Source organism: Columba livia, chromosome 3 (genome assembly GCF_036013475.1).
Source record: "Columba livia isolate bColLiv1 breed racing homer chromosome 3, bColLiv1.pat.W.v2, whole genome shotgun sequence".
NCBI classification, from domain to species: Eukaryota; Metazoa; Chordata; class Aves; order Columbiformes; family Columbidae; genus Columba; species Columba livia.
The window spans coordinates 69,053,930-69,077,872 of NC_088604.1; the positions used below are offsets into that span (position 1 = coordinate 69,053,930).

At 38.1% G+C, this 23,943-nt stretch overlaps 1 protein-coding gene across 11 annotated transcripts in view; it reads right to left on the minus strand.

Annotated features, from left to right (window-relative positions):
- Positions 1-8,234: 8,234 nt before the first annotated feature.
- The window catches only part of STXBP5 (syntaxin binding protein 5), a 101,769-nt gene continuing 86,060 nt past the window's right edge, over positions 8,235-23,943 (minus strand). For all 11 annotated transcript variants that reach the window (XM_065057494.1, XM_065057495.1, XM_065057504.1 and 8 more), the window contains 6 exons: positions 22,178-22,417; positions 20,367-20,736; positions 17,767-17,932; positions 16,852-16,963; positions 14,540-14,760; positions 8,235-13,833 (listed from right to left, as the gene is read on the minus strand). In XM_065057494.1, coding sequence (XP_064913566.1) covers positions 13,792-13,833; positions 14,540-14,760; positions 16,852-16,963; positions 17,767-17,932; positions 20,367-20,736; positions 22,178-22,417 — 1,151 coding nt within the window. In that variant the 3' untranslated portion in view covers positions 8,235-13,791. The remainder of the gene's footprint in view (positions 13,834-14,539; positions 14,761-16,851; positions 16,964-17,766; positions 17,933-20,366; positions 20,737-22,177; positions 22,418-23,943) is intronic.

Here is a 23,943-nt window from a genome sequence, read left to right on the forward strand (position 1 = left end):
CCTTGAGATACAGTATGTACCAAATGCCATTTTAAAAGTCTCCTTTCAGTGCAGAACTACATCTCACAGCCAGAAACAGACAAAGACTCCAGTAAGCCTTTTCAGACCAGCCCGGGTCTCCTCACCTTCCCCCCACTCCCCGGCCCGGGCACACACATGTAAAGATGGTCTTTCTCTAAATTTCCTTTTTGTTGTACAACTTGTAATTTATTGCAAGTATCCAGAGAGGTAAATTGACAGACAGCTGCATGTTAGGGTGATATCTCTCCTGACAACACTAGATAGACCCAGACATAGGAAACAATGTGGTATCATAAGATACTTTTGCTGAATATGATGCTTTCAATTGAGCATCTTCAAGACTGCTTCAGCTTTAAATCTGAATTTACCAGATATAACAAGGATTTGACATTGACCCTTCACCTGACAGTAATATGTTTTTTATCTTTTAATAACATACAGTAGTGCCGCCTTGTGATTTCAGGAAGCTCTTTGAGTAAACAAATCTTAGTAATCGCCTAGAGACTAACATTCCTCCTCAGAGTCTATAAAGATGAAAGATAAGCTGAAAGATAGGCTTGGAAAAGTTTTCAGCCAGCTTACAATTTCACATCACACTAAAAGCAATCCCCTCCCAATTCTGATTCATTCCCCCGTCATCAGCGGTTAGAATGAGAAAAGCAGACGTATTAGTACCATCACACCCCCTACTCCATGGCAGAAATGCTGAGATGAGGACAGGTTTTGGTCTGGTCTGGCTTGCACCATGGGCAGAAAAGCAGTAATGAGTGAGGGTAGAGAAGGTGAATAGTATAGTGAAATAAAGTGATGGTTTTAAACAGAAAATGAAGACCACACCAATAAAATTGAGAGATTTTGTTCAAAAGGCATTATTGCAATGGCTTTCTAGGGGATATTGTCATTGCAATGAATAAGCAACACAGACGTCAAATACTTCATGTACCTTTGGGTCCTCCCAGCAGAGCGCAGCATGGACTTTGCTCCAGACTCAACTTTGGATGACAGCTGCCACTTACAGGGAACTTCGTTTGGCATCTGGTGATAGGAACAGAATGTGTCCAGCACAGTAGGATGACAAAAAATTAATTAACTGTGGGCTGTCCTGGGCAATTAGCTGAGGGGAAGCAGCAAGATTTGTCTAAAGTTTGAGAAATAACCTCAGTGAAATATTTTAGAATATAAAACGGGAGCATGAGCATACTGGCCAATGGAGAAGGGTTTCCAAGTATGTATTTGGAAAGTGAAGGCAGAAGGACACTTGCAACATTGAAGATCTGAGGACTGAGCATCAACCACATTATCTACATATATGTCTTGAAATTTCTAATGAGAGTTTTGAAACTGTGTTCAAACTGGAAGGGAATATTTTTGTGTAACACAGCAAAGAACAATTACCGACAGATTGAAACGAACAGCACATGTATTGTACCATTTATTTTATCAATTGAATTCTATTTGTTCCTCATCCTACAGTCTCCTAATGGCATTAAGTGATGATTATGTGCTAGCATGGGTAATCAGAATGAAAATTAGCCTTTTTCAGTTGAATTAATTGTCTCTATTTATTCTGCTTCCAATTCAGAATTTAGCTATTATTTATAGTCTATTTAAGAAAGATTGCATCTCTTCTGCAAAACCACAGTCTTCAGCAAAACCACTGTCAGAAATAAGAACAGTTTTACAAAGACTGAAACAACGCAGCATTTCTCATTTCAATTGGATGTGCCTTCCATACTTAGATTTTGGCTTGAAAAGAAAGCCATTATATTCAGATAATAGTTTTCCCAGCCAAAAGCATGTGCTCATATGGAAAAGATAGACTGCTAAACTCCAGTAAAATTTGTAATCTATGCACAATGACATTTTATAATAGAAGCCTATGTTAAGTAAAGGCATTTTGTTTTTATTTTTAAAAACTCCCGAGAAACCACAGGGTCGATGTATCTGCACCCAGACTGGGAGCCGAATGTCTTATTGTGCTTTAGACAAAGGCTGACTTGTTCAGCACTAGAAAAGATTGGGACGGTTGTATGAGAGTTGTTGCAATATGGCAAAGGTCACTCTGTAAAACCTTCATCTTGTATAGGAGCTGGGTATATTAATTCATGAAGTGCTTATTATTTATCAACCATAATAACTGCTAGGTGTCCCAGGGCTCACTTCTTTACGGTCAGACTTAGGTACAAATCCACATTGTTGTCTTCATTGTCTATTTTGAGGCAAATTTTTCCCTTCACTCTGACTCTCAGACACCAGGCAGTAAGTCATCACAGGCCTGTATAAACCATCTTCCAAAAAAATCCCAGAATTTCCTCAGCAAATGCAAGTTAGAGGTGAGTAGGATTACATAGGGTGCAGCATCCCCAAGTGTTTGGTTTAGTCAGGTTTTGGGTCACCCTTATGCTGGTGTCACTGTTCCTGTCCTTGGGGGATTTTGTTAAAGCTTAAGAGAGGTACAGCTCTGCATAGCAGATCCTTGTATTATACTCTACTGATTAGCAGGCAAGTTTAAACTGAAAACTAATAGCATGAGCTGGAAGAGTCAGAGAAGCCAAACTGCTTCTCACACGTCTCCAGTGGTGCCTAATGTTTGCAAAACAGCACAATAGGTCCTGGCAAGCTAAGTCTGGTTCTGCTGTGCAGTCAGAGCAGTGATGCACCCCAAATAGACCTCTTCTTGCTGTCCTTGGCCACCACCATGCTCTCCCGCACCAAACTCACCAGCTGCCCACCAATGTGTTGGCAATTCACAGGCTGCTTTTCTTCTCCCAGTCCCTCACCTCTCCAAAACCCAGGTGCACCCCCTGCCTGGGCTCCAGCAGAGCCAGCCCCTGTCCAGCCCCACCCTGTGCTCAAAACACAACTGCTGCCCAGCCATGCTCCCTCCAGCTATTCCCTTCCTGCACAGACCAGTGCCTTGTGGCCATGTATCCATCTAGCCCCACTGAGGTGTCCCCTCCTGTGCCTGGGAGGCAGGTGTAGAAAAGGGCTTGGCTGGCACCAGCTGTGCAAAACCTTGCCCATCATACCCTGCAGCCTCTCACCTCTCCTCCTCCCAGCATAAACACCATGCTCTTGACCCACCTGGTGGGAAAAGGGAGGCTGTTCACAAGGAGCAGTGCTCACTGCTGACACTGCTGTTCACTTAGAGGAGCTTTCCTCTTCAGCGAAGTACGTTTGCTGTGCCTCCACTCCTGAGGCCCAGTAGCATTTGTTTGCCCAGCACAGCAAGCAAGAAAAACCCTCCGCAATGAGCTGCTGTGCTGATCCACAAAACCTGGAGCACAGGTTTTGGGAAAGCTTTTCCTGTAACCTACACACAGATGGGAAGTGTTGAGGGGGAAGAGAGAAAAAAAGAAGGAGCAGACTGTGTGAATCTACTAAATAACCCAATCAAAGCAGAAGTTTCTAGAGACCCATATTTTAGTTTTACAGGAAATTTTTATGTGAAGTTTTACTATGGCATATACTAGTTACTATCTAGCTTAGGTTGCTTAGGTGTGCAAAGGACTAAAGGATAGTACTATCAGGAAGACATACAACTCCCAATTGCCTATGCAGTAAATCTTCCCACAGAGTTTGCAATTGCAGTCATCCTTAATGCCCTATGATGCACCAGCACAGCTTTTAATTAAACTATGGAGCAGGAGGGGGTTTTATTTCACTCCAGAGCAGGATGGGTGGTAACAATGAGGATAGCTCTTTACTTAATAATTTGCAATATTACTGGTACTTCTCCCATGAACATCCATCTGGTGCCCTAAAGCCACGAAGTTTATTACTTACAGGGCACGTTCAGTGCTGAACCCATGGGTTTGCTGCAGATCCTGCTCACAGTGACCTGGCAGTGAAGCTCAGAAATTTGGCAGGTCCACAAAGCCTCGTCTGGTGTGCCTTGAGCAGAATGTGACACTTCACTGCAAGCTCTGGGAACAAATGAAAAAATCTGCTCCTGTGTCATATTCATTGTCTTCAGGGAGCAGAAGCCCCAAGGTAAGGTAGACCTGTAGAACAGCAACTGTGAAGCCAAAATCTACTGCAAGGTCACTCTGCAGCTAATAATTTATTCACACAAGAGACTGTTTACATCTGCAATGCCCTATGGACAGAAGTGCTCATATGTCAGTTCGCTGAAGAAAGCTGCACACATTGTGCCTTAGTTACATTAAGCAGTATTGCCAGTTAACTTGGCCCAGAGCAGGTTTTTTTCTCCCTTAAAAAAAAGATCTATAATATCAAAGGCTGATTAATTTTCACCTTCCCTGAAAAAAAAAAAAAAAAAAAAAAAAAGAGAGAGAGAGAGAGAATTTAAAAAACAACCCTAAAAAACCCCTGTCTTTTTCTGTTCATCACAGTCACCCAGGAAAAACTGAAAGCTCAGGTGGTCAAAGCCTTGGTGTCAGCACCAGAGCAGCCAGCAGGACTGCAAGAGGGGTCCCTGTGTCACCTCCTAGCAACTTTGAAGGCCAAGATGGCCACTCATATCCCTTTGAGGAGGACAGCGAACCTGGTCTGGAGGCAGCGATGTCACACTCTCGCTCTCAGTTTCCTCACTGCTGACAGAAGAGCCTTGGGGTCAGCGCTCTCCTTGTCCTGGCTGCCAGACAAATTTGCGGCCCATCACTCCTGGGCTGTCATAAGCCACAGTGCCGCTCCAGGTGTAACTGTGTTTGGAAACACGTGGCCCATATCTGGTGTTGTCTGTATGTGAAGTGATGTCTGAGATAATGTAGGTCCTCTGGTCAAACAGGTGTCTCCTCGGGCATAATTTCCAGGTCCTCTCCCTGGGAACTGATGATAGGGCTGCCTGCTGCAGCAGTCTGTTGTATAACGTCCAAATGACAAAGCCTCACATCATCGCTCATTTAGATCCTGTCCTCTGGTTCTGAGAAATGCCATCCCACACAACACAGCCACAAAGATAATTTTGAAGCCTGCTGCATCTTACTTGTTTCCTTTGCCTGTGCTGCTGTTGCTTTGCTCCTCCTTTCTTGGCAGCAGCAACGCAAGCAGTTTGTCTCCATATCTATTGCCTTCTCAGCACCCTGTCCCCTCCAGAGCTACCATTGCTCCCTTAGTGAGATGTCAGATCTCTCATGATTACTCAACCATGCCAAACACTATCAGTTCTGGTTAGATGTTCACATGATCCCACTTTTTCCATGCTGTTGTTTGTGTCAGGGAACAGCTCCCTGTAACTGCCAAACCAACCACTTTTTCTCATTTAAAATGCATTAACTGCATCTCTTAAAAAGCATTTCCTGTGTAACAATAGCTACAAAAATGTGGCAAGACACCTGGTGTTGTGCCAACCAGTGAGCCAACCCATGTTTCCCTCTTTCTGCCCCTCTGACCTGTATCAGTTATTCTTTTATCAGGCTGAAGCCCATGGGGCCAGACACAGATCAACATTTTTTTCTTTTTTTTTTTTATACACACTACCTGTAATAATACGGTAGTAGATCACGACTAGGGCTGTCAATGATATAGCAATACAGGCAGCTCACTCTCTGACTGAGATCAAATCACAACCTTACAGTTTATAATGCAAATAAAAAAATTATTTTCAACAGCTACAAGAGAAATTCAAGGTTATTGCTGCATCATTGGACTGATTACAAGAACTACAGGCAAACAGCCATCATTTACATCACCCTTACCTTTTACCCAGGTTAAATCACAAGGAGTGGGATTTTCAGATTTGGGTGCTGTGTGCTTTGAGATACCAGAAGAAAAAGCACCATGGTTGGTAGGTGACACTATAATGTTCAGCTAAAAGGGACCTACTAAGGTGGTGCTAAGAGACTTGCAAGTGCCCAAGAGGATTAGGAGATGCCAGCTTGAAATTGTTTTCTGATTATTCCCATAAAGGAGACTGCACTCCACATTCTTCTTCTCAGGAGCTTCTTGGACCACAGAAATCTGGAATATGGAATTTCTCATTATGTCTGCTAAATTAGGCAGAGGAATTGATAAACTTATCAAAACATAAGCACAGCCTGACATTTTGATTGCAAACCCCTTTAAATGATCAACTCGCTCGGAAGCCCTGTTCACGCTGTGACTGCAGAAAGATCACAGAACGGTTGGGGTTGGAAGGGACCTCTGGAGATCATCTAGTCTAACCCAATACAGAAATGCCTTTATCTACTCCAAACCAGAACATCAATCTTCCTATTTATCTCTTGATTGTAGTTTTCCTACAGTCATCCACCACCCTTTCTGAGTAGTTTTGGAGTCAAACAGCTCTGAATGAGTGTTTGAGGCTAAAGGAGGGCTCTCCAAGTCTCAATCAGCCAGGGTGTACAGGTCCCATGCTCCTTCCTGAGCAGCCAGCACACGAGCCTCAGCACAGGCTGTCTCCTGCAGCTGAAAAATGCAGAAAACTGTTTGTTACAGCAAGTGAGCTGAATTCTGCCACTATAATGAGCACATGCAAGCCCCCAAGCCCTTAATAAGGTAGCATTAATTACATGTTTTGAAAAATCAGCCAGGAACCTAGAAGGTGAGAATTTGCTGTTTGTTGGCATTCTGCTCTTGTGGGTTTACCTCAGTGCAGGACTGGGGGGAAAAAACATTTCTTTAGGATGGATTGGGACGCCTCCTATGAGGCTGCTGCCTTCTCTGCTGAGAGAGGAAACAGCTGCTGCCTCTTGTTTGGCAGACCCATGGCCAAGGGAGCAGCCCAGGTGTACCAGCGTAGGAGCAGGTGAGGTCAGGGCCAGGATGCCATTGAGCACCCAGACACCAGTGGGCAACAAGGAGGGGCTAGTTTGGTGACCATCCTGAATGAAAAGACTGCCTCTGAAAGCTGGGGTGAGACAGGTCCTTATGTTTCTTCTCAGTCCTTAGCACTGTCCAGTCACTCAGTCACTCAGTTCCAGACCTCAGTTGCTCATTGCCATGTCCTTAGGGGGCTTCCCAGCTTCCTTCCAGGCAGAGCTGGCAAGGGACCATTCCCAGTAAAGAATTTGGGTAAGGGAAACTTTTGGAGGGTGGCACAGTTTAATGCTGACGGGCATGCCATCATGTGTCTGTAGGTCTTGGATGCATTTAATTTGCAGTACACTGGCACTGGAACTGTTGTAACACACAATGTGCAAAGGGACTAACTTTTATGTAGGTCTCATCAAATCCGGGCTTTCATTAAATCGCATTGCTTCACTTAGCAACCTCAGTCTGACAGTCCCCTCCTCTTGTTGATTGCATTGATGCAGCCTGCAGTTCGCATAGGGATGGAGCTACTCTTGCCCTGTTACTCACAGAGATCACCAGAGCTAGTGAGCAGCTGGAGACAGCATGACAGCTCCTTCGGTTTAGTTGGATGGAAGGTAAAACAAATTTTTTGTTCCAATGCATTGTCCTATTTATAACTGCATGTGCTGCAGAGCTTAAAGTTCAGAATATGTAACTACCACATATTGGAGAAAAACCAGGAAAGCAAGGAGAGGTCTGGAACCAGCAGACTTCTCCCACAGATGAAACTGTGTCCTCTATATTAATCACATACTAAAACAACCAGCACGAAAGTATTTTAGTACTTAACATCATAAGATGTCAAAAATTTCACTGAGGTGCAACAATTTAACTTTTCAGAATTACTGCCCCAGACACAGTATTTTTGCATCATTCAAAGCATGTTTACAAAGGTGTTCCCCCCTGGCCCATAGCAGCAGAAGACAGAAAATTTAATAGGCTGCAAGCCAGATATCAATCTGTGGCAAAGCTGAGCCTCAACCAAAGAAAATGATACATCTGCTGTGTCATAAGCATGGAAAACAAACAAACAAAAAATGAACTTCTCCCCATGTACCTCAAATTCCTACATTAATGAACACTCTCAAAATGCAGCTAGAGAAAATACTTTGCTTTACCATGACTCTGTAATATGAATGACTGTAATTTTTCTGATAGCTTAAAAGGAGAGCAGGACTTCACATTATCACCATCAAGATATGCATTCCAGAATGTTTTCAGACCTGCATGGGAATACCACCCCAGACAAACCATTTTGCCTTTGATGCCCATAGGGGCTCCTGGTTGCCAGCCTGGCAGCTCCTGCTTTATGTACACACAGCTCCGCTCAGTACAGAGCGCAGCTCACAAAAACTCTGGCAAAATAAAACAGCCTCTTTTGGCAAAGAGTGACTGCACGCTCCAGCCAGCGGGACAAGAACAGCTTAGGAACAAAAGAAGTAAGCTCCACACATATGTCAGGAGAGATTTGAATAGTTTATTTTGCCCAATCAGAGCCCTTCAGCATAATGACACATTCATATACACATATATGAACATTTTTTCTGAAACATTAATGTATAATACATTTTAAATTTAAAATACCAGCTGCACAGGTATTTTTATTTACAAAAATATTCCATACTTAATTTTTTAACTTTGTTATGATGACATAGTTCAGTTCAAGTACATGTAAGTAAAATAACTCTATGCAATCTAACATAGTTGTGTTTGTAACAGTACAGTTCGCAGTTCATATGAAACTATATTTGTAGACAGATGGATTTGCAACCCTACCTAAAATGCATATTCCAGTAATCACCCTCAGAAGAGCTAGTGGGGCTCAGCAAGACTTAACTGAAGAATAAGTTGCAATGAACAAAAAGAAAAAAGACACATGTACACACTAAGATATACATAAACGAGAACTGCTACACATCAAGCATGCTTACCCACAAGTGGGCAATGTTAGAAAAATTTACTGATTTTTTTCCCCCCAATGGTGCTGGTACAATGAAACAGTAGCATAACTAGAAAGCAGCATGTTTTCCTAGTTCTAACCACTACAGATAGCAGAGCTCAGGTCTAAAATAACACAGTACTGCTTATTTACAATTCTGTTTTAAAAGGGAATATTTAAAATATGTTCCCACCCCTCTCCCTTTGCATCACCTATTACTGAATGGTAGTGGTAATCCACATACAACTCCTTATATGTTTTCAACTGAAACAGTTTAACTTCTAGTTATTATTTGCCTGGTAATATGTAACTTAGGTACTAACAAAATCAAATACGAGTGTCAAAGAAACCTACAGCTGTATGACAAACATTTCCAGGTGCTTTACATGAAAAACTAAAAGGAATACTGATTGACATCTTTCATTTGATTGTTTTACGTTTGTCTCATTTCTCTCTTTCTTTAAATTTTTTTTTTAATGAACACCCACATCATTAAGCCTCAACTTTATAAAGTGCAGAAGAACCCAGGAACACAGTACACTCATCTGGCTTGAAACGGTAACAAACTGGATGATATCCAGCACAACTTTATAACATGCGTAAGAAGGAGAAATTGGCCCAGCTTAATTAAACTTTTCTAAGAAAACTGAAATGAAATTGGTTTAGCTGATTCTCCTATACAACCTTTGTTTTGCTTTGCTTGCTTCCTCCTCTCAAACACCATTAATTTCCATCTACAAAGTATTTGAAGATTTTGTAGTAGTAGCAAAGCTATCAACACCCACTCAAAAAGCTTCACATAAACTTTACAGGAAATCGGCTGGAATGAAGAAAAGGTGCAACCGACAAGTTACCCTGTAAGTCAGAGAGGGAGGCAAAGCTTTGCATTCCTTCCTCCCCTCTGCCCCCAATATCAGCTGCTCTCCGTGCCCACCTGGCTATGTCAAACCCCCATGAGAAAGCAGGGCACACATCAGCCGCAGGCTGTAAGTTTTCCAATGTGCATTCAGTATTAAAAAAAAAGCCTGATTACATGTAAAGAGCTGATGTATAATCAAGATTTGTACTTAAAATACTTCTTGGACAAACTTCAATTTTAGGGAATTTTAAAAGTCCAAGGAATAGAGCTGAAAAATAGCCTTTCATGTGTACACCTAAAAAAAAAATCCCAAATCACAGAAAACCATTCAGCCAAAGACTGCAGCTACTGAGAGAACTTTTGAATATGGTTAGTTTTCTGAATGTGTTATCTTCCCTTTCCATACTAAGAGAACTGTTTGACAATGTTCAGAATGGGAGGTAAAAATACGTATGATTATTTTCTGTAAAGCAAGATGGGCTATTTGTTTTCATTGATTAGTAATTGTATCATCTCGATATGAGATATGAATGTATTCATAAGCTTAAAACAACTTCTTCTATGGATAATATACATACTTTAAGTACTCTGACTTAAAAATTGAACATAAGTATTTTTAAAATTAAAGGTAGAAGTGTACATATAAAAATTATTTAAAACTAAAAGTATATTCTTAAGCAGTATGTATAAATAGATTTCATTGTATTATCTAGTAACAAATCTGAAAGTGTTGCAGTAATTTATAAACTGAATGTCTACACAGGATAAGTGCCTTTCATTAGATTCTATATTGTATATACTTGTATATACATATTTTGCTAAGAAAACACACATTCTAAATGATAGTCACATAATTAGCAAATGTGCCTGAAAGTAATCTGTTCTAAAGTCTTCATTGAATGTGTGTGTTTATATACAAACAATGAACCTGATTTGCACAAATATAGAAACAAAATTAAGGAATAAAATGCCATGATTGAATTAAAGTGCAGGAAAAATTCAAGTTTAAAAGTTCAGGTAATATCATCAGTGCCATTAATAAAGCAAAAAAAAAAAAAAAAAAAAAAAAAGAAAGAGAAAAGGAAAACAAAGGCAAAATAGGATACAAACTTTCTTCCAAAAATCCTCCTTTGGACAGAGCTTTCTAACATCACCTGCCATGCAAGTACCACCTCAGGCAAAAATCTTTGCATAAAGACAGACAAGAAACACAGCTATATATTACTACATTTTATAACTGACTGTTTGCTGAAGAACAAATCACTGCAAATGCCTGTGGTGTAACACTTTCAGACTTATTTGGAATACACACATATTTACACATGTCAACATTCAAAAGTTACGATTTGGCAGGACTAAGATGAAGAAAAGCATCTTCAGTTTACAGTTCCTAAAGAGAGACACTACATATAAACAGATAGGCAGCAGCAGTTTCTCACACATCCATTGAAAAAAACAACCAAACAAAAAAGAAATAGCTCAATTGTACTTTATAATAGTTTTCCAGATACTCTAAAAAAGTTTCACACAACTAAAACACTCGCAAAAAATCAGGGGTGCTCCCCCCACAAGGATTTCAATATATTTTGCTGTACAAAAGGTGCACCAGCAACAGCAGAAGATGAAATGATGTATGTACGATCAACTCCCTTCCACAGAGAAGGAAAAAGGAACTTTTTAGACTAAAATTGTACATAGCCCCTTCTGTTGAACAAGAACCATTTCTGTATTCATCTCATGAGCAACCATTTCATTAGTTTTCAAATCTAGAAGCACCCTCTTCACATATGCAACACAAAAAAGATTCAACTATGATAAACTCTATAACACCAAGTAAGCCACTACTCTTCTTGTACTGGCAGATGGTCTCTCATTGTCTTGTGTTTTTTTTGGGGGGGGAAAAGTTAAGTACGTTTTCCTTTCAAGCTAAGGTAATCTTCCACTCCACTGATACCACAATTTGCTGAAACAAACATTTGCCGTCCTTTCTCCAGAGCCTGGCTAGAATAATCTTACAGGATTCTGTTGCTCTAAAATATAGCTCCTCTTCACCAGGTCAAATAATCAGTTATCTCAATTTATAAATGTGAGATAAGGTGACAAGTGTCAGCTAGGGTGTTTTTATTTTTTGAAATGTTATGGGAAGTAGTCTATCCAGTTTTCTTCTGGATTTTTAACAAAATGGTGTGAACTTAAATATGCATTAGACACTGAAAAATAAATCAATTAACATGCAGAGGCAAAAATTGTGTGACAAGCTGAGTTAAGTAACTGGAATTAATATTGCCTCAGTAGGTATGGGACAGAGTCATCAGGAAATCATAATGTTGCTTGTTCAAATTGTCACATCCTCATTTAAGTTCTTTGCACAGTGGGCATGGTACGGCATGCCCTCCTACTGGCAAGAGAATTCGCTTGTCTTTTTAAATTAAATGTTATACATAAAATCAGAGAAAGTATCAATTTGTGCTATGAAGTCCAAACATACTTGCCTTTCATTTGAAAAAGGAATCAAGAACTATCAGTAACTTCAGTATTTCACATAATTTAAGCGTTTTGTAAGGTTGCCTATGTACCTGCAACATCATTTTACAATACAAATACAACTGAGGTTTTGCTCTGGGAAGATTCAGAAAGTGTGCGAAAAAACTTACGCAGAATGTGGTGCTTGGAGGAAAAAACGTGAATTATTAATTTCAGACAATGTAGATATTTCAGGCTCTAAATACTCCCTTTTATAAAACAAGACCAGTCACTAACTATTCCCACTTTGTGGAAAAAAGTCTAAATTATTTTTTTAAATGCAAACATTTTAAGGAATTCTCTCTTTTTCAAAGAGCTCTGGTCATTCCCACTGTTACAGCTCTAGTGCAGCAGCCATTAACAAGTTAGCTCAGCTGTATTATTTACCTCACCCAAAGTGAGCATCGTTTCACCCATTCCTGAAGTTTTAGTGGACACTTACCACTGCCCACGCTACTGAAAACACTGCTTTAGAGACTAAACCAAAACTTCAGGCCAACTGCCTTTAGCGCTGCGTGGGGCTGAGATAGGTACTTGTAAACTTACTAGCAGGATTTAGAAATTTGCTGAACAATATACTGACAACTATTAAATATTAGATGCTTGCCATTACTCATGCATCAGCACCTCCACAGAGTGTGAAACTGTTTGAAAACCTGAGTCCATGATTATCCGATACCATAGTAAAGGACTAAAGGGGCATCTAGAACTTAATTTTGAGCAAAACTATCTCAGCTATTTCCATTAATGGCTGTAAAGGTACATTCTTTTAAACATTTATAAAAATTCACAGCATGAATGGAACCCACAGCCAATTCTAAATGTTATACAAACAGAACCAATAACTATTTTTGGCAAAAAATAATATTTAACTGAAGTTAAAGTATTCTTACCACAATGAAGATGTTACCACATTTCACATTGCACGGCCATCACACAAATGAAAATTCCCAGCATGACACATTTCAGTCATATTATTCACTTGACTTTTTTAATGCAAAAACTGTGTATTCTCTTGTTTTGTACTCCACAGAATATGATGTGAATACAAGAATACTAGATCAGGGGTCCAAGAAAAGACTATGCACAAGTCAACTATGTATACAATTTTCAACATGAAATCTTCCAAACTTCCAGCTTTTCCGATGAAAGAAGTGAGAGCAAACTTCAACTCTTCTTCAACAGTAATGGTAAATAAAGTTGAGTCCTAGAGAGGGTAAGTCAGTCAGCTACCATCCAGCAAGACAAACGACTTTATTCCAGCTCTTGGACCCCTGATTTATTGCCTCTCCTCACAGGAGGGTATAACACTGGCAGCAATTACAGTAGCACAAAAACTTTTGGCATATAAAATATTAACACAGGATTGACCCTGCATTGCCCCTGCCCATCTCACACCACGTTTTCCCTTTACCCTCTTTTCCACATATTCTAGTAACCTCCTCTGTTCCAACTCTCAGCTAACCAACAGCTAAGAAACACTCGAGGTTTTTTTTGTGTGTGTGTTTCTTTTAAATATAAAGCTCCTCAGCTAAAGCCATGACTGAGGTAAAACAGTGTGTGATTTGTGCTAGGAAACAACAGTATCCAATGGTGAATACTCCTTTAAATTTCAATGGTCCTGCCAAAATTAATGAAAACCGAAGATTTTTTCATTGGGACAAAATTAAATAGATGTAATTGATGAGCATCATCAGAATTGGTACCACTTCTTGTCTTTGTACTTCAACATCATCTAAAAAACAAAAAGCAATTTTTAATTACTGTTTCTATAATACATCAAAAAGTACAATGATACAAACAAATTATGGGCTTACAAAGCAGCGTGAGAAAGAGGAACTTCAGTAAGGCTTCTCAAAATTGCAACAACAACATTGGTGAACAGTGAGGGTTTAGCATGATGAATTTTCTAATGGTAGAATCACTGCTGCTCTTGCCTCAGATAGTAAAAGACATTTTGGGGAGAACTGGGAAGTTCAGGAGCAGCAGTTCAGGGGATGGAAAGAGATCTGCATGAAAAGCCATCCTAGTTACTGAGGAAAAGAAATAGTTTGGATTCAAACTCTCTTGGATTTATGGGGTTTGCATTCAACAGCTGGGTCTTTCTTAAGAACCACAGGCATCTCACACAGAGCATTTACTCTTCTCCAATTCAGTGACAAAATCTTAAAGTAATGGGAACTGAGCCACATATTTGGAAGTCTATATGCCACTCAGAGAGAGGATACTCTCTTGACTCATGTGCCATAAGACAAAGCTGCTTACATTAATACCTAATTATTAGGACTGACAGATAAAAGTGAAGTGTCTTTTATCAAGGATATTGCATTCCCTTTAGATACCTTTAACATTCCCTTGCAGAAGGCAGCTACTTGCCAGCCTTGCATTTATTTGGCAGAGAATCAGTTTAATGCTCTCAGTTTAACATGCAACCGACTCACCTCATGAGCATGTTTAGAGAAAGAATCAGCACTGTAAAGCATAGCTGCAGTTTTTTCTTCCAGTTCTCCTAGTTTCTGTCCTCTTTCATCTAGTGCCAACCGGGCTCGCGCTAGTTCTCCAACTACACCAGATGCTGCTCCTTTGACGCCTTCAATACCCCCAGGCCCTGGAATATGCTGGGCGAGACTTCTTGATGCCTTCCCAGATGCTGACTCTCCAACTGGAGGCATTTGAAAAGCAATAAAAACGGAATAGTAAGAAAGTTTGGTCATTATTACATAAATACCAATGTAACCAGTTCATAAAGAGATGTCATTTTTATCATAGACACTGACCACCTCAACACAGGCATGACTTCTAGCAATACTACTCAATGTTACTAGATGTTAGTATTTCATAAAATTGAGAGTTTTCAAACATATTTCAGAGTTTTCAGGCAGGTTATAAAATTACAATCTTTTCATTACAGTCATCAACAGAATTGTGCTGGTGAAGTGTTTTTAACAATATAGCTTGCTTCACAGGGAAGGTGTTGGGAGTTCAGCAAAGCAGAATTTTGAAGAGGCAAGCTGTGGTCAGTTCTGGGAGTGCTTTGCTGCTGTAGCCAGCATGAGTCCACCAGCAGAAGTTTCCTGTGATGGAAGTTCAGTTTGAGGTGCAGACACCTGAAGATTAGGTGTCCATGCACTCATTATTGTAAAAATCTGGTAAAAAAAATAATGTAATATAACTCATGAAAACGCAACACAGCTGTAAGAACAAACCAGCTCATCCTAAAGTAAACACTCACAAATGGTCAGCTGAACAGCTCTCTAGGTTCCAGTGACCACACTAACTACATTTCTTTTGCTCACAATGGGACACCAGCCACCTAGTTCAGCCCAGACACTTAATGGATGTGTCCATCTCATGCTGAATTGTATACTCTACAAAAAAATTGAGTGAAGGACAAAAGATTTTTGGATGATTAAGTCAAACCAAATAATATTTTAACTTTTTTTTTTTTAACAAACAAATTATGGTTTTAATATTTTCCTCTTTTAACCTCTTGGAAAAATAATATTAACTTTTAAAGTAAGTTTTTTTGCAGTTATTTCAAGATTTTCTGATTTGATTTTATGCTTCTGGGAAGAACGACTTAGATTTCAACTAACACTATAAACATTTTTCTGTCAATTCTCAAGAATAAAAAAGAAATAATATTCTGCTGTGACCCTCATGTTAAATATGACTCTTTTAAAGCATTTTCCAATGTCTTTTGCATTGTCAGTGAACTCAATTTCAGGCTTTTTTCCCCTCATTCAGTACTATTTTCCTTCTGAAGATCTGAGTCAAAACTTGGTGGTGGAAACTTTTAACTTTAGAAGCTATGTCTTTACATTATTTCAAGAGTACTTTTCTGTTGCCATGAAAAAGCAGTTTTCTCCTGTCCCAGTCATAATAAACATGTAATTAGTGCACATAAATTCCTCTAATAGAATACTTGACCAACCTTTCAAAGTATTAAACATAAAAAAACAAATGGAATTTTTATGCAGAAAGTGACCTCTAACTACATGATATTTGTTGAAAATGTACAGGCACAAGTAGTAAAGACTAATTTAATTTTTATTGGCTAGATCAAAAGAATTAAAAAAAAAAAAGAATTGCTAGGGAACCTTGTCTATTTTAACAGCTATGTTTCATATTTAAAAGGAAACTTCTTACAAATAAACTTGCATAATATCGTGTGTTATCTAGCAAACATCCAAATAAGTGGAAGTTAAATGTATTAAACTGATGCATGCCACCATAGTAAAAAAATGAAGCTGTAATCAAAGAAACAATGAAAAAATGATAAGGCAACAATTACTTCACCATATCTGCTGTCCTTTCTCTCATTCCTAAGGCATCTCTGCACAAGTCAAATGACGAAAAATAATCTAGTGAATGAACTGAAGTAGAATGAAGTTTTAATTTTCTCACTCTCCAGAATAGTGTTTTCCAGAACCAGCCCCCTTCAATTTAACAGCATTAGAAAAAACCTGGTAAGTACTCAAAGATGAATAAAAATGAGATCAGTTTCTTGCTTTATAAACTATTCCTCAATAAATGAATTAAAGGATCCTGTGAGAAAAACAGTAGCAAGCTTTTCAGATCTTGTTGGTAAGGTGTACGTCACATAAAAGCTATGAAAAGGTATTTGTCATTTCCTTTTTTTACTTTCCTCTTTGCAAATGTAACATGTATTAACACAGGTAATGCATTTCTCAAGGATCTTTGGCTTCCTTGGGTAGAAATACCAGGAAAATACTGAATACTATAAACTTACAGAGTTCTTCTCTGTCAAGTGATTGTGCACCACCTCCAAACAGGCCTTTAAAGAATCCTCTGTTGGGTGCTTCTGGTGTTTCTACAGGAGTGAAGAGCTCGCCCAACATTTCCTTAGCAATGAAGAAGAGGCACAACATGGCATACATTATTTCACACACAAATTAATGGAATATTTTTCACTTTAAGGACTTCTTTCATGGATTTGAATTTCAAAATGAATCTGCTTTAATAGGTATCTGCCTTTGCAAGGTGATGGAAATAAATAAAACCATATTAAGAAAACCATCCAAACCATCTGTTCTAATTGTTGCAAGTTTATAGCTCACAAAATTCAGTAGCAAAGAAGGGGATTTGAGTAAAGCTGTATTTACACCTCAACAATAAGGCAAAACTCCTGGTTTTGCTCTGTTGAAACTATTACCTACAAATACTCATGTCCATGTGTGGTACAAAAATCAAGCTTACAGCCTGCATCTCTGCTATTTCAGTGTCCTATACAACTTCCAAGCTGAAGCATGGCTGAGAGTCTTTTCAAGCTGTTAATACCCCTGAAACGTAATAGTTCCCTTCAAGTATCCTGAGTTAACATTCCCTGCTTATTTCAGCATGCATATCCACCAGCATCAGTTGAACAAGCGAGTTTTGTTAACCGGACATGTTAAACAAAGAAGTCTGCTATCAATCAGATAGGAAATTAAGAAACTGTTTAAAATACAATAGGATGGATGAAACAGAAAAAAATAAGATAAATTATTCATTCTGAATCAGACTCTACAGTGAGAAAAATCAAAGTATCAAAGCTGAAGTGCTCGGCTTGATGATAAACTTAATTACTATAAGCATTGTGAATCTAGAACTGAGAAGCTCCAAGTGTATCCGTATCAGAAAACAGTAATTTTAAAAAATTTGTTACCTGAAGATTTTCACATGTTTCTTGACTGTAGGTGAGCCTCTGTATTTCAGTCGGTGAGACAAGATAGAGTGCTTGTCCATTATTGGTGAAGCAGAATGTTCTGGCTATCCGCATATTGGTGAGTGGCAGGTAATATACATCCAGTAATGGCCTTAAACTTGGCAAACTTAAGAAATAAAGAAAACATGTTTAAATATAGCATGATTGTCTATTATTGATCAAACGGCTCATTTTTAAACCACAAAATGTTTTGTCTTCACCGTCTGCATAAGTATGACAGAGTATCATTTAAGGCAATTACAAAATCTCAAAACATATTTATGAGATTAAGGTAGCACCTCAAAAGTGAAATTCAAACATCTGCATCACACGGGTTTAAAAGTACAATTTAAATGATACTCTGAGCATGTAAAACACAGATTCACTTAAATCATTATTCAGTCACTACTAACAAAGTATTTTTATAAGTATCTGCCAACAGTTTACAATTGAACATCCTGCCTCTTCTCTCAGGTGAAGAATTTCTCCTTGACTAAAAATACAAGTCTAAAAGATCTCTCCTCAGGAACACCTGGAAATACACAGGAGTGTGCTTAAAAAGAAACAGAATTCAGCAGCCTCAAACAGACTTATGAATTATGTCCACCTATTTTGTCCGACTGCATATTCAAGAAGTCCTCTTAGGGCAAAGATTGCTTACCTTCTATTTACTGATCCTGTACATGTAACTGCAATAATTACTGCATCAAGCTATAACAATGCTTTTGCTAAAATCATTCCTCTACCTCACAGTAACAATAAACACAAGTAAGAAGTGACTGAACACCTGATGTCTTGATAAACAGAACCCAAAATAAGCTGCTGTCTCAAAAACATCCCCTGTGAAATTTTTGTAAAAACATAGTTTACGCAAGATGTTAATTGCAAATGTACCAACAATACATTAAGCAGTGTCTGCTGCAGATACATTCTGCTTAAGATGATTGTTTCTAGAAAAGCAGTGAAGTGGCAAAGTGAAGCCAAAAGCAATGACAAAGAACAAGTAACTGCAACAGTCAGCACTGGGTGGTGCTGCTTTTTTATGATACTGAGATTTCTAAATGTTAAGCCTGCATTTTACAGATTGCGGATGGTCTCTTAGCAGGAGACTTCATCTATGGCAAATGAAAGGAAGGAGAACAGGTAACATGAGTTCAGAGGCGAGTTCTACAGGTAAGAAATAAAATGCAATATTCTCTTGTAAGCACATCACCCAGAAATGGCACTTCTGCTGTGCATTTATCTAAAAAAAGAATATTCCTAAGAGCAAGTTAATAACAGGGAAGTGCTTTGCTTCAGACCGATGGAAGCCTAAAATGTCCTCACAGCTTCAAGACAAAAACAACAAAAAATATTAGATCAGACAGGCCAAACATGATATCCAGATAGCATTTTCAGAGTATCTAACAAATCTGTAACAGAATCGTAAGTCCTATCTAAACTTGTTTCAGTAGATAAATATGGGACATCTTGGTTATGATACAACACACTGACAACTTTACACAAACAGCACATGAAGTCTCTTCCTGGCAGCACAATAAACCCTGAAGAAAATCAGAATAAACAGTCTCTGAACATTATTCAGTACAGTTTTAATTAGGGAAAACACAGTGCTTGCCCAGCAAGGTGAGCAGCATTTTCTAGAGATGTTTAGAATATATGTTGGGATATAGATCAATGCAGTTAACAGACTTACATCCTATAAGTAAGTTTTGATTGTATCAGATCAGCTTTAGTTTTATTCTTAACAATTTCCTGAAGAAGCACCTTTTTAGAGAATTTCCCAAGCTGAGAACTTGTTTTTGCAACCTTAAAAATAACCTTTTAGAAATTTTACTGGCACAAATTTATAATGCCATGTTTCACAGTCATCTTAGCATTAGCCAGGACTAAAATGGAAGTGCAAGTGTATATATATATATATATATATATACACACACACACAGTGCTATTCAGAATAAAATAGCATTTGGAAATATTAAAGAAAGGATGTATTACATAGGTGAAAGGAAAATATATTCAAACATTACTTTTATACACGTTTAAGTTCCTAACTTAAATCTCTTACTTTAGATTACTTATTTCTATGCTACAACCACGAGCTATTAATCTTGCCTTTATAGCCCAAGTTTAAGACCTTCAAGACATGAGCAGGCTACACAAGAAGTAAACTTGAAGCATGAGTGTGATGCAAACAGCTGCACAAAAACATGCAGAGTTGTGGTCAGGTACCAGCTAAATGTCTGATCAATGCACTTTTCTCCATCAGGGAGTAAATTCACATTTAAGAAACCACCTCAAAGATGTATATCACATGCTTGGAACTATTTGTTGACTAAGAATAGCTTGAGCTAAACTGGTAAACTTTTTCATGTGTTAAAGGCACGACTTCCAATAAGAATGCATAATCAAAATTATCCAGGCTGAAGTGTTAGAGGTTCATCAATACTGAATGAATATAGATTTGTTTTATTCATTTTCTTATGGAAAAGGACACTTTCTGTCTAGCAGAAGACTATTTTTTTCTCTTTATATTTAAGTTACTACCAAACAGATCTTACCTAAAAGTCATAATATGTCCATTGGCACAGAAACATGCAAGGCAGATACTGTTACTCAATGACACTATATCTCCACGAAGAACAAAAGAAGTCTCTGTTATGTTTTGCTTATAAATACAGTTCTGGGATGGCAGTGAGATAACTTTTGCTTGCTTTTCCGAACATATCACTGCATATTGGTTTTCACTGATTTCCTGAGAGGAAGAGGGGGACACTGAGACAGGTCGTCGCTTTTTTGATTTATCTTTTTCATCTTTATCTTCAGGAACATTGTGTTCTCTCCACGGTTCATGTGCTGGTGGGACCAGAGATCCTGTGGTATCCAGAAAAGCCATTCTCAAGATTGCCCCTTTTAGCCTCAGGATGGTTCCTAGGAAAAAGAAGTTGAGCACCTTTCTAAATCAATTCTTCTGAACTGTCTTTCAAGATACAAAATATTCCTTAAAGCGGTCAGTAAAATGAAAACTAAACAAGAATTTAGGCTTGCCTGTGTAGCAAAACAAACTTAGAAAAACCTTTGGACAATAATCTGAAAACCAATGAAGCATGTGCAATAGCACATATGCATTCAAGAAAATGTTAAACTAGTTTTCAAGAGTTAAGCATATGCATACTCTTCCATTAACTTCAACAGAAACCTACACATTTCTAAGAGAGTCAATCTGGAATACACATTTGGATTTGAGTTCAGTGTCAAACTAATTTCATTCACTCCAGAGGAATATACTGTGTGCTTAATACCTACAATAAATGCTGTTAGCCAAAGGTGAGCACCACCTCTTTCTTCAATACAGACACATTCACACATTCAGAAACAAGCAACCTGTCTTTGTGTGTGTGTTTTCCCCTTGCAGTTTACATTTGAATCCACTTCTCTGTAAGATAAAACGAAAGAGGGAATTTTCCCTCCCAATTGTTTAAATCACTGTCTCCGTATGCCAGATTTTGGGCTCATACATGTCTTATTTTACTTATATTTATTCACATGGAAGTAAAAACACGAACATTTGCTATGTACATGAAAAGAAAAAACATCATGCATATGGCAGTATCTTTTAAGGTTCATACTGCAGATCCAGTGATTAAAGTAACTGTCCAGTCTGCAGCATGGCCTTTACAATCCTCTTACCATGTCTGAATACTGCTGCCAATACCATACTTGATAAGCACAAATGAAATATGGTCTAGAGGTCACACTATTCCTAATCACTATTTCAATCAAATGGAACGGCAATTTGCACATCCTGAAACTATCAGTGTGAGCAAAGTAAAGCAGAGCAGCATATTCTGCATGAGACAGTGTAGCAGGAAAGCAAACCATTAATACATAATTAAAACAAAATCAGTTGCTGTGTATCAGAAAAACAAGATATAAGACCTTTCAGAGCAATCCAAACAAATATTCTATCACATTTAAAGTTAGTTGTTCAATATACAGCCCTTGATTTATTTCCTTTTTATAAAGCAGGGAAATTACTAAAAAAAAAATGGAACGTTTGAGATACTCATCTCTTCCACTATCTGTTTAACAATTGCCATGTACTACATTAAGGTTAGAAAGCATGTTTTTTCTCAGCAAATATACATTAAAGTGGTATTTTTATATTGTATGAGAACGTATTTTCAACTTTGCAACTTTGAAACTCTGGTAATGAAGTAATCAGTCTAGATTGTCAACATTAGTAGCTAGATCAATGAAGTATGTATTAATTTCCAACTGATCTATAACAGAAAAATAGTTTATCTGAAGAAAGAATGACACCACCAACACTTTATGGAAGTATACTTTAGCCCATTTGCTTTGTACATACCACTAGGAGAAACAATAACTGGCTGAAGAAGTCTTTGCTCTCCTCCTGGGGGTAAGTTCAGGACAATGACAAGTACTGTACCCAGTGTGGTCCCAACCCACAGGGATGGGGAAGGTGATGTATCAGCCTTTCTTGTGAAAGTCTCACAAAAATGAAGAGCTGAAATTGCCTCACGTGTCTCTTTATCAATGCTAGTTACACTAGAACTCCGGGATCGACTGAAAGAGTTGTCTTTCACATCTGAAAATAAATCAGTATTAATTAAAAAGAATGGAAAAACATAGGCATGAAAACAGATTTTTTGTTCTTTAGCATGAAGTATACACTATAATTCTGTTGATTATTACTCCAGCACTCTTCCTTAGTCATATTTCCTTTTGGCCCAGTTTTCAATGCTATACGCTGAACAAACCACCCAATCTTTTTTTGCAGGGGTTGCAATTAGGTAATTGTCAAGAACAATTGTTACGCATATATCTGTCTTCCTAGGACAGAGAACAACAGCTAAACAGAACTCCTCCTTTAAAAAACAAGCAAACAAACAAAATACACACACATAAATAAAAGCCCCCAACAAACTGAATTACAAACCTCTCTGCCAACTAATTAATTGATCAGATTAAGAAATTGTCTTCCATGAAACACGGTTTCATAAACTTGTGAAGATGCAACTACTTCAGTTTAAGAACTGCAGTTACATCCAGACAGCATGATAACACATAAGCTGTAGTGACTCAAAATAACATCGTGCCGCTTTAGGAAACTGTATGGAGTAGGTCTAACAGGCTATTTACACACAAACTTTTCGCAAGAGAAATATTTAATGCTATATATCAAATGCCACCTGGCACTGAAATGCAAAGTTAAAGACTTCTGTTTTGAATACTGTACAAAATTGCAATAATATACTTCTCAGGAAATCTTGCTTACTGCTTAGCAAATAAGGTTCTCATAGCAGAGAGTGAATTCTATTATCAATAAAAGCCGCAAACCAGTAAATGTGCTTCTATCTGTGTGCTGTTTGTACACATGGCGATACTTAACACATCAGCATGTCTGAATTTATCTCGCTTGCAAATTAATGCTTTCCTTTAACTCATCACTCCAAAATTCAAAATTTCAGCATAAGACAACCCTTACTAGTAAAAGCTTAACGCAATTTATATAATGGCTTTTAAAAAATTAAGTTATTGTTTTGGAACTTTTGGTAGGGTATAGATGTAATGGTCATCTTTAAAGCAGGTTTAAGAGCAAAAGAGCAACATTTTAACCACATGCTTTCTGGAAGTATCACTATGTTAACTTCATTAAATTATTGCAAGACTTTCTACAAAGAACATCTAACATGCATTTGAAAAGCATACACACTAGATTTCAGCTGACTAAATATACCTACTCAACATATACAGTCAATCTTCTCAGGACATATTTGACTTATTCCAACAAGGATAGAAAAATTGTCTTGCTAAACTTCAGCTAAGTGAAATTTAAAACAGATTATAAAAAGAAAGTAGGTCGGCCGCTCGGATGTTGACATCCTAAGTTTTCACATTAAAAAAAAAAAATCAAATCCAGAGTAAAACAATGAAAACAGATATTTTTTTTAAATAATTCCTCTAATGACCACAACCTCTGAAGATGCTTCCTTCTCCAGACTTGACTAAACTTTGTGTTTTCAACTCTTACATGAATTAAACAGTCTGAATATAACCATATGTTAACTGCAACAGGCATAAAATCAAATGTGCACTTGAGTTGTATTTGCT